This window comes from Parasteatoda tepidariorum, chromosome 7 (assembly GCF_043381705.1).
Source record: "Parasteatoda tepidariorum isolate YZ-2023 chromosome 7, CAS_Ptep_4.0, whole genome shotgun sequence".
Lineage (NCBI taxonomy): Eukaryota > Metazoa > Arthropoda > Arachnida > Araneae > Theridiidae > Parasteatoda > Parasteatoda tepidariorum.
The window spans coordinates 37,008,397-37,020,932 of NC_092210.1; the positions used below are offsets into that span (position 1 = coordinate 37,008,397).

Consider the following 12,536-nt stretch of genomic DNA (forward strand, 5'->3'; position numbering starts at 1 on the left):
TGATAAATTAGCTTTCTCTTCTATGCACTGTATCCAGCTCCAAGTAAATAATTGACTTGATTAAGTGAGTCTTGTTGGTGCTATAAAATTCTGGCTGTTTAACCGTATTAGGTGGAAGCAGTTAATGCACGGTTTTCCTTGCAGTTTACAATTTGAATACCATCTTATTTATGATTATTTGACTGTTTTGGTTGAATAACAACAAAATAAATTGTTATTTAACCATCCAAGAAATTTCAAGAACAGTGTGAAACGGTTTCATGCCAAAATTATTAATTTCTTAGTTTAGTAGTTAGTAAGTAATCATAAAAGAAAATACATTACTCAAAACTAACAATATTTTATTTTTGAAATATCAATATACTAACTTAATTTTAAGTTTATTACAAGTTGAAACATACTTACAAACATTTTCATTAAGTTTCATTTTATACTTGCAACTCCGGATAAAGTGAAGTGGTTATGCCTAACTATGTGATTTAAGTCAAATTTAATTGGATACCTGTAACAGACGTCCCGCGTATGTGCCAACCTGATTGGCAACTGAATCTACGAATGCCACAATGACGACACTTGCGAGCATCGAATTGAAAAGTAAATCAAAGATACCGACAGGTGTAATTTTCCTTGCAATTTAAGCTTAGTATTGTAAAGAAATAATACAATTTTCAAGTTTTTTTTCCTTAGTTCTATGTTTAGTTACAATTTTTTAATTTTTGCAAAATTGTTTTAAAGGAACGCAAGATTTTGTTTTGATTTTTCCGATTTCAAATAAGTGATAATTTTATGTAAAATGATAAAAATTGTATTTATTACTTTAAAAGTTTTGAACAAGTTGAGTTTTTTGGATAAAAGATATATTTCCATGTTCTTCTTAATCAAAAAGGTTTGAGAGACGCTACTATAATGTACCAAACTGCACTATTTACTGTTTTCAATTCCCAAATCAAACGTTTTTATAAAATGTACAAAAAGTTAACAGTTGCACCATTTTTAGAATAAACATTGTTAAAAAATACTCCAATTTTACTTATCATTAAATTATTAGGGAATATAATTTATTTAATCTTTAAATTAATTTTATTAAAACTTACTTTTGAAGAAAAAGTAGAAAATTTTTTTGGAAAAATTATATGGCTTTAAAATGCATATTTTTATTGAGTCAAACATTGTAAGAAAGTTTTTCTCAAAATTGGGCAATATAGTTCCAAAACATAGATAGTCGAATTTGTAACTCCACATACTCATTACTGAGTAGAGTGACAATGCTGAAAATTGAGTAATCTCGAAAATGACATATCATAACAAAAGGACATATCCCTCTCAAATTTTAAAAAGATCAAACTTTACTAGTTTATAACATTGTTCGAAAATATATATAATTAGATCAAAAAAATTTATTGCATTTTCCTTCATTCCGAATTTATTTCACGAATAAACAATGTCTTTAGATCTGTAATCAACACTCGCCTATCTTATGTTTATTTACAAATGAAGACGGATTCTCAAAGCTGTTTCAATTTCGAGCATGTCACTGTACTCAATAATAAATACAATTTGATTGAATAATAAATATAATTTGAGGTTTTCAAATTCGACTATAATTATTTCCGAGCTATTTTGACACAGTTTTACTGAATTTTGAAAGAATCCTTTTTTTCAGTGAATTTGGAAGTTTTTGTTTTTGTGCCATACATTATGTTCATTAGTTCATGCATTTAAGACACCTACTAAAGAGTAAAATAATATAAAAAAATGATCTTCAGCACCCAATTAAATAAATCATTGGCATTCTTTTATTGAAACCCAAACATTACCATAAAACAATTTCAATAAAATTTAAAATATTAAAATAAATTTCATTGCATGAATCTTCATTCTTCCATTCAAAATGCCTGCGATATTTCCCGTATTGTAAATGTTAGGCAACACAATGTGAAGAGAAAAAGGCTAATTAAGAACTTAAATCAACTTTTTTAATCTCAATTTGAACAAGAGCCTCATTTACTTTTACCTTATTTAGATTTATCTTTTGTTTCGAGTTTTGACCTTGTCTTCGAAAAAAAAAAATGTTTCAGGAAAACGTTTGAACTATACTGTTCTGCAATTTGGTCGTAAACAAGATTCCTTTTAATAAGATTTTCTAATTATTTCGAACGTGTAATAAGTAATTAAACTAATTACAAACAAAAGCTCATCACATGTTCGGTGAATACCCACATGCTTGCTATTTCCGCTATCAGGTTTACAGCACAGAAACAAAAACTCACTAATCAACCCACGTGATATCCTTGTAATCATCTGTGGTTGCTTCAAAACTTTCTCTTTGCTGGTTTGAGGTTAGGTAAAAACTTCTACATGTTTACTTTATTTACTCACTGAAATGCATGGGTGGGTGTTCTACCTAATATGGTGAAACATCCTTTGAATTCAAACAAAATGCATGAAATGTTAAGATATAAAATTCAAATTAAGTTGAGTTAATTTAAATCGCTCTAAAGTATCAAACCAGAATTTTTTGATACTTGTAATTACTCACAGGAAAGTTTTTTTCCCTATTTTTAGCGTAATAAAATTTTAAGACCTATTCTTCAGTACATTAAATAATCTATACATTACAAACAATCATTTCAATTGATTGCTAAGCAAAGGATTATATGCCTTGATATTTGAATTTAAACATGTACAAAGTTATATTATTCATAATTGCTCAGTTTAGTTGAAATGGATCGCAAACATTTTTTTAAATAATATTTTGAAGAATGATCTTATTTTAGTCACATTTACATAGACAACATTCACTTTTGCTATGTCTTTACTTTTTCAAGATCTCAACGAATAAAGGTACTAAAGAACAAATTTTAAATGTTTTATCGGTGTAGAAGAAGTCACCAAACAATCGTTAGTAAAATTTTAAAAAACCTCTCTTTTGGCACAAAGTTGAAGCGTTATTACGCGTATAGTTTAAAGAAAATAATTATGATGGATTTAAAGACTTCGACAATTGGAAGTCTGTACACTCAACTAGTAAAAGCAAAATATATTCTTTATTTTCTATTGTCAACTCAAAAAAATTAAAGCTAATTTTCTCAAATTCACAAAACTCTCACTTTAAATCTTCACAAAAAAAGCGAACTATTTGCCGATCTCTTTAGCTAAAATTATTATTTTGGAGCCAAAAATTACTTAGAAAGTTTATTCTATTGATGTTAATGTTAGGAAATAAAATTTTTTGCCGTTCTTGTTTTAAAAAAATCTATGTTAAAATAAAGTGTTTTTATGTGTATGTCTCTCTTATAACACTAGAACCGTTTTTCCAACCATACTGAAATTTAGACAATGTATGAAACGAGCAATTTTAACCTTGAAATCGTTTAAATATTTTATCAGACCATTTGGGTCTGTTTTATCAAATATTTTAAGTATATCTTCAGTGTTATTTGCATGTTTATAGCTCTCATTAATCAAAAGTTTATTGTAGCTTCTTTATTATTTAATTATTTTTATTCGATAACTCAGATAAACTCAATAATCAACATTAACTTGGTAGTATAGGTGGACTACATCAGCAAACATTTCTTAAGTTGTTTATTTTTGTTTATAGCTGTGCTTTTCATTCTTTCTAAGAAATTTTTGTATTTAAATAATGTTCATGTTTATGATAAACTCCTTTGAAAAATTCAGAACCCTATATTAAAGTTTAGGTAAGTTATACAAAATCGAAAGAGAGTTAAACATTGGTGCTTTCCCGTTGAAATCAAAATCAACTTTTATGGAAACTAATTCATTTCAAAACTAAAATTTCCTATGCCCTAAGCAAGCAACAAACTTATATTTGCCAAGTTCTTAAAACAATTTGAATTTCCAATACATTTTTGGTATTTATTAATTTCTACATTTACTTTATTACTATAATTCTGTAAGTTAATTTATAAGTATCTTAGCTTCAGTCATTTTTTTATTTTCATTTATATTGCACCAAGAAAAAAGTTTGTCAACACTACCAGAATATTGGAAACTTTACCAAAAAACTTGGCAGTTTTTACCGAAGCGTTTTGATAATGATTTCGGTAAAATTAACAATAAAATATCGTTTTATAATATTTTATCAAGTTACTTTAGAACATAGCACAAAATCCATTTATTTAGTTAATTTTACGTTTCAGTTTTGTATTTTTTGCTAAAGACGTGGTAACAAGAACTATTTTTTAATCTTATTACCATACAGTACGGTAATTTCGTATTAAAAGGGCTACTTATTTCCACTTTTTGCAGCAGAAGATAATTTATGCCCCCAGTGGATTTTTGTTCCACCTGTCATCATATTTGATCTTATATCACCTTTATTATATTAAATCAGATTTTCTAACGATTGCAAAATCTTCTGTAATCCTACACTTAGACTGTTCGTTTTACATTTCTTTCATAACAACTAATTATGTCTAGAAAAATAATCCTTGTTCGATTTGAAACGCTCTTTTTCTTAAAAATTTAACTTCGGCGTTTCAAATAGCCATTAAAGGAAAATTGGAACCATATTTTTTCTAGCAATGCTTATATTTTTTTACGGCTTTGCTTTAAATTACATATAATAACCATCTTTTCTGGTGATAAAATTACCAGAATACTTGAATTAATCTCAGATAATACTTGAATTTTCTCATTAAATCGTAACTTATTAAAAAGAAAAATCAAACTTAAAAAGTTCTTTCGGAGTATTGTATATAATAATTAATCTTAGTTTATTTGAGTTTAGTATTTTAATCGAACTTGATTATTTTAAAATGAAATAAAACTTGATTCTAAGTGCAAAAAATTTCCGCCTTTTTACGAACTTTCTCTGTCTATTTGACGGATGAAACTGTTTTGTTGACAAAATGTTTTTTCTCTGTATTTCACTTTAATCATAAACGGATTAAAATCGCCAGTTTAAATTCAATTTTTTGTCATTAAAATTTTTAAAGTTCATTTTTTTTCCATCCAAATCATTATTAGATTATTTTCTATATTAACTCTAAGTTCTTAACAATTATATTATGGTTTGGAACATCGTAGAAATAAAACTACAAATCGACTTCATTTTCAAAATGATACTCTATCGGATTACTATGTTTCTTCCAATATAATTATTTGGTTATCTTTTTGGTAAAAGTTCCACTAACAGACAATTTTATAAAGGGAAACTCACTTTTGGTTATTGCACTTAAATAGTATTTCAATAAGATAATGTCATCTTAAGATTATCTTTTTTCATAATGGAAGTTAGAGCTTTAGTAGCTCAGGGGCCAGAGCACTTGTCTCACAATGAGGTGGCCCAGGTTCGAATCCTAGGTTGACTGGTTGAGCGAGTTCTGCTCGTGGCTTTTATCGACAGCAATGACATAGTTGTTTCATAGAGTTTTTTGTTAAAATATCAATACTTTCTTCTTAAAAACAGGTATTCGCTTTTAAATAGCAGTATTTTTTCGTGAAATAAACGTTTTGTTACTAGCATACCAGATGACAGTTTTTTTTCCCGTAAATTAAGCAGTATTTTTACAGGGCGTGATTTATACGAATTGTACTAAAGTATGTTTTAATCTAAAAATATTGGAATGTTCATCTAAAAATACGTGTATACGAGTGGGGGAAAACTTTAATTTATCCATACAAATATAAAATGATTTACTTAAAAGGTAAAGTCGTGAATACTTAAGTACAGTTAATTAACTTCTTTCACTTCAAAAGTATACAAAATGGAAATAATAGTCAGCATGTTTCAAGCTCTCAAAAATAGGAGCACATTTTCAAAATTTGCCTGAAGTGAAAGAGAAAAAACAAAAGGGAGTTGAAATATAAAGCATAAAGTTGACAACGGAAAATGGAAAAATATAAGAGCAAAGCAAATCTAGAAAAACAGCAGACGAGAGAGAAATAATTTTAAAAACAGAACAAGAACAACCATAGTGGCCGAGAGAGGCAAATTAGAGTTAAATGCATTTCCACGCACTATGTAGAGTATTGATATAAGTCTTACATACTCATGGGTTCAGATATTTTTAAATAAATATCGGGTAATAGTTGAAGAAAACTGAGAAACTTTTGTATACTAACGTTATTGCAATAGGTTTCAGAACAAAATGAACTTTTAAGTAATTTTTTATGTTTGTTATGAATTATGTATGAGAATTTAGTTCAAAATGCAATTAAATTAAATTATTTAAATAGAAACTTTTATTATGATTAAAGCATGATTTCAGTAAAACTTATAACATGAAAGTGGGTGATGAGAATTGTAATTGAAAATTGAATCTCTACCACTAAAAGTTCGTGAAACACTGCCCTTTTGCACATTGTACAATTTGTAAGGCTTTCGCGTATTGTATTGGTTTGAAAATGTTTCATGTCCAGCTACATATCCATGCACATTTTCTCGTGTTGTAAGGATTTAAAATGTTTATCTCATTTAAATTCAATCACACCCAAAAAATGTTAACATTTTAGTGATTATACGAGACATAGGTGAAAATTTACATTTTCTGACACTAATGAAATTAATTTCTTTCTAGGTTCTGAAAGAACAGTTGAATCTGATCGAATGATTATTCTTTCTCCTGGTGTGCATTCTTTTCCATTTAAACTAGGCCTACCTCTTGGCCTACCCTCTACGTTTCTAGGCAAGCATGGGTGGGTTCAATATTTCTGCAAGACGGCACTCAAAGAACCATCTGGGCTGACTCACAAAAATCAACAAGTTTTTATTGTTATGAACCCAATCGACTTAAATTTAGAACCATCATTATTAATGGTAAATATTATGAAATCTTTGATTTGATTTTTTAAGTTAAACGAAAGAATAAAAGTTAGAATATTGTATGTCGTTTTTAAAAATATGTGGAAAAAAACATAATTTTCCTTATATCCACAAAACAAGACGCCTTTAACACTAGAAAGACCGAAAATTGCCCAAAAGCAGTCAAAATGACTGGATTGTGAATGCTTAAATAAATTTGTTTAAAATTAATTTATAACAATTTTTATATTATTTGCAGTTATGTAACAAGTTATTAGTAAATATTAGCAAAAAAAAGAATTATATGTTCTACAAAAAGTCACAAAATTCTAAGAAATTGTGTCATTATATGCGTCATTGTTTTTCTAATTGAAATTAAAAACAGTCAAAATGACTTCCTTAGGCAATCTAGCGTTAATTAACAAAAATACAGAAGGTTTAATTCTACGTGGTCTTTATTGCGATTACTTTTTTCTTGCAATACTTTTCTGCTCCCTACATATTTTTCTGCTGTAGCATTGATTACATTTTTAATGAACACTTTAGTTTTAAACAAGTCTGTATAAAAGAATGTGCTGAGCGGTTGTTTTTTTTTTAATTTTCTGATTTTTTAAATTTGCAATAAAAATTTTTGAACGAAATATTTTTCATTTTTTTTATTTTAATTTAGAAGTCTTATAGTCACTAATTCTCCCACTCAGAAAACGAGTACAAACGGATTACAAGACCTGAAGGAAGCTTTACAAATAAGAAAATAGTCAAATAAAAGAGTTTTGAAAATTGATGAATTTCGAAAAGTAGTATTATATTACCTGTAAAGAACTCAATACGTTTCTCTAATTTTTCTCCAGAAAAAAAGAATCATTTATTTTCAAAAAGCTTACCTTAATTAAAAAAAAAATTTAATTTTCAATCATTTGCTTCTGGGTGACGACGGCACGAAACAGAGTTTTCAGTACTGCCTATCGAACCTTTTAGGAACATAAATAAAGTATTTTATTGTGATAACAAGAAATCTCCCATTACTACGTTTCATAAAGTAAAAAATAAATAAATAAGTAAAACGTCTCCATTTTTGAAAATCTTCTACGTTACAAATACGTGAGAAGAGAAGCATTTTTTTGTTTTTGTGATCATCATTGCTACATAAACAGAGATGTCTAAGTTGACGTCACTATTCACTTACCTGCACACTCGAAATCTATCAATGATCAATGAGTTAGATAGCAATAAATACGAATGCGCTTCTATTGAGATAGGAATACCTATCGTCATATAGTTAAAAAGTGGAATAGTGCAACCAACTAGTTGCCATTCACAACCACAAAATGTACTGTGATTGAGGGATTTATTCCATTCAAGGATGTAGCTCAGTCTCTGGCTTGGAATCTCTATGCAATAATCACCACAAATTCACAAGTTGTTGTTGTAGTTCATTTACGTCGCACTAGAGCTGCACAATGGGCTATTGGCAACGATCATCTATCAACGAAACATCCCTGAGGATGATCCGAAGACATGCCATCACAATTTTGATTCTCTGCAGAGGAGATGGCACCCCTGCTTCGGTAGCCCGACGACCTGCATGCGAAGTCAAGCACTTTACGGTAGAACAATTTAACGAGGACCAATACCGCACACCCTCGGTCCCTACGCAGGCTAAACCTAGTGGTCACCCACCCGCACACTGACCGCAGCCACTGAAGCTTGACTTCGGTGATCTTCTGGGAACCGTGTCTTAACGATCAGTTCACCCACAAATTCACAAAGCTGTTCTATTAGGTGTAATTTAGCGTAAACAAGAAGATCAGAACAGTTATTTTTCGAAAATTAAAAACATAATTTGTGTTAGCCATGAATTTTGTTCATAAAATAATCTTCTTTCAAATACTTTTGCGTTTTTGTCAATGATCAGTTTATTATTTTAAAATGTTAAACCTTAAAATTAATACAAAAAGAATTGTTTTGTTTTCACAGCAACCATTTCACTGTGAAGTTGAAGATACTCTGGGAATACCTTGCTTGAATGCTGGTCCAGTTTCTTGTCGAGTAAGGTTAGATAGAGGAGGATACGTGCCAGGAGAAAGCATATGTCTTTTTGCCACCATAGACAATGGAAGTAGAATCACAATCAAAAAAACAAAAGCCATTCTCACAGAAGTAAATGCTTTAAATTATTAAATTAGAATTTCAGTGAAAAATCTCTATTTTTGTCAATACCAGAGTGCGTAGCGTTTCTAAAAAGTGCTTATATGTGCTTATTTTCGATTTTTGGTTTTTAAAAGCCCTTAAAGGTGCTTTTTTTCATTCAGTGTTTTTAAAAAGTGCTTAATTTTCCTTTTTTCAAAATGAGTTTTTTCCTTTTCTATGTTGATTTTCGTTTCGAATTATATAAAAAGATACAGTTCACATTGCTTTATTCAATGTTTTCACAATAAATTCAACCCCAATCTATTTCGACGTATTGTCAGTCCCTAGCATATGAAAACGCCATTCGTTTTACATGATTCAAAACTTCATGATTTTTGACAGAATTGTCAAAACCAATACCCAAAAGTTTTTTTTAATTTTACATGAAGGTTAAAACAAGATAAGACCATAAATTACCAAAAATTTTCCAACCCTTCCTAATCATGATATTTTTTTAAAGTGCTTAAAAATATTTTTTGAGTGCTTGAAAAGTGCTTAAAATGTGCTTATTTTTTGTTGAATAATTTGGCTACGCACCCTGATTACAAAATATTTTGTACTTCATGATATCATCGATTACGTCATCGAGGTACATTTGCTTATTAGCAAAATACACTAATATAAAATTACAATCTTATTATTACATGTCTAACAGAATAAATTTTTTTACATTTTTGTCAAAAAAGATCAATTTTGTTCAAATTACTTTAATTTCTTCATACGCATTCTACACTGAGAAAAAAAAGGTGAAGACTATCGATAATGGTAAAATTTACCATGTTTCTAACTCTATGGAAACACTAAAAAGCTTGTTAATTCTTACCGAAGTGCTCTCGTAGGGATTTTAGTAAAAAGAACAATAAAGTATGGTTTTATAATATCTTATAAAATTTGATAAATGTGTTATAATTTGGTATTTTACCATAATACTTTTTAGTTCTGAGTTTTTAGTTTTGAATTTTTTACCAAACGTGTGGTAATAAGAGCTATAATTTTGAACACCAGAATTTCCGGTAAACTATTACCATATGAACGAAAAAATTACCAAATGAATGGTTTAAATACCACATATTTTGGTTTTATTAATCAGAAGTATGCTTTTCTTTTTTTTACCAGAAATGTTAATACTAGACAGTGCGGTAATTTGTACTCCATGCAAGGTTGTCAAACGTGCTCTTCAAATAGAGCCTAACTTTGTTTTAACCCCTTCCTTCTCGCTCCCGTGAAAAAGTCGGGTTGGGTTTTCGCCCGCTATTTCTCGCTCCCGTGATATTGACGGGCTGGAGTGTTCAGCAGTAACGCGCCAATAAGAATAAAACTAATTCATTTCCTTTGCCCGGAAAAAATTATATATCTCATTTTACACACCTAATGACAGTACCAGAATATTTTTAAGGTAATTGTAGATAGTTAGTTTATTTTAAACTAGTTGCAGCACTAATCAAATACGTAATACAAATAGAAAAGCCAAAATAATAGGCACTTTCATGACGGTTTTCTTGAAAATTAACCGATCGTTAAGGGGTTAATAGGAATTTCCCAGATGAGTACTTCTCTTTTTAGTGAATTATTATTTATTATGTGAAACATATATCATGATTTGACCATAATTCATGAGCATCAAATTGGGCCAATAAGGAAGATTTGACGCATCATTCCAAATCGAAATTTTGGACAGTGTCAAAAAAGATATGGAGAAGAGGCATAACATAAAAAAATAAAGAAAACTTCTCAAAATAAAGAAGACACAGAAATAAACAATAGTAGAATTGACTTCAGATAATTCAGTTTGTTGATTCAAATTAAGTTCACTTAACAATTCCAGTTCAAATTTGCTATTTTTCACTAGTAAAAACATGTTTAATATTTCTTCAGACAAAATTATTATTTGTAACATTTTTAGACTCTTGTATAGGTCATAATAATTATTTTAATTTCTGTTAGTCAATCATTTCTCGTTGTGGGTCGAAGCACTCTTAATTAATTCGCATATCATTGAAAAAACATTAACAAAACTGGTAGTTTATAATCTTCCTATGTAGAGAAGATCTATAATAAACGCCGCTGCTGTTTCGAGTGTTAAACTCTAAGTTACAGTTTGTTTTACTGCACAAAATTTACAAAACTTAGGGACTTGAAATTACGATAACGCATAGAAAAATGTAGAAAGAGTGAGATGGAATAAAAAATTAACATTCGATAATTAGTTTGAGAATTACTAAGGATTAAACTTGTAGTAAAAAGTACCATGTGGGCCACTCTGCTGTAGACAGAAATTCAATCACAGTCTTGAAATTTGAGCTGCCGAAAGTAACATTTTTATTTATAAATTTTTTCGAGAACTTCTTTCTACAATCTTGCGTTTTACTTGATGCCAGAAGTAACAACAAAAGAAGTGTTGCCAGATACAAATCTTAATATTTGTATCGAAATTTCGAGACACAAAATCTTATTTTTATTGGAACTATTATACTTTTTAGTAATATATAATAAATTAAGTAATCGTTATATGTTATTATCAAGTAAAATTACATCTCATTTATTATTTCTTATTGTGTTACACAGTTTGTATTTCTAAGTTTAATTCTTTCTTTTTTCAAGTATTGTTGAATTTTTTTCAATTTCGAGTAATAGTTCTTTCATCACGGTTAAGGTATTAACATAATGTGTTTACGTAGGATAACACTAATTACATAATTTATAAACAAAATGTCCTTTTCTTATCACATTTTAATTAAAAAAAGCAATGATGAATTAGAAGCAATCACGAGCGGAGCTTTTAGTTTAAAAAAATATAATAGGAAAACAAATGGCAAACATTATAAGTTAAATAGTAACATAAAATAATGTTAGTGATTTTTTAATGTTAACAGAAAAGTATACAAACATATTTTGTGAAAAGGGGGTTAAGCTCCCATGTTATGATAGCTTCAAACTATGTACTGATAACGTAATAATTAAGCATAACAGCTCATGAATACTGATAGCTTGATACTTACGTATACATTAGAAAAAAAGTGCGCAATTAACATGTTATCAGTATATATTTTGAAGTTTTTTTCATAAGTAGTGAGTTGAAAAAATTTCATTTCTCCTCGAGACAGTGAAACATGCCCATTGCTAAAGTGAATAAATTTATGAATACTTCAGATCATTATGTAATTGTTTTTACCGGTAAATATAGTTTTAAAATCAGTCACTTGGTTCTCAATTTAAAATAATTAATAAGTCTTCTTTACGATTATAATCTGACTTATAAAATTTCACTTCATTTAAAGCGAAACTGCGCGAACAAAACTGAATTCTATTTCAGTTTAAACAAAAGGCTTTTTCCTTATAGAATCTTTACAATTTCCTATTGTCCTTGTCATATCAAAAAACATAGTTTTTGAAATGAATTGAAAAAGTTTCCAAGTTTTGAAATTCTATTTCCTCGTGTTTAAATGGAATTCCGGTTCTATTTAATCAATTGGTTTTCTGAATAGAATTTGTTTCAAGTTATTCCGATAAAGACGTCGCCCCAATGAAATGAAAAACTCTTTAGTTTTTCATTTCAGATAGTTTTTATAAAAAT

General features: G+C 28.8%; 1 protein-coding gene across 1 annotated transcript in view; it reads left to right on the plus strand.

Annotated features, from left to right (window-relative positions):
- Positions 1-12,536, plus strand: part of LOC107455634 (arrestin domain-containing protein 4) — a 78,124-nt gene that overhangs the window by 48,521 nt on the left and 17,067 nt on the right. Inside the window, exons 3-4 of the mRNA XM_016073268.4 lie at positions 6,549-6,787; positions 8,750-8,932. Coding sequence (XP_015928754.1) covers positions 6,549-6,787; positions 8,750-8,932 — 422 coding nt within the window. The remainder of the gene's footprint in view (positions 1-6,548; positions 6,788-8,749; positions 8,933-12,536) is intronic.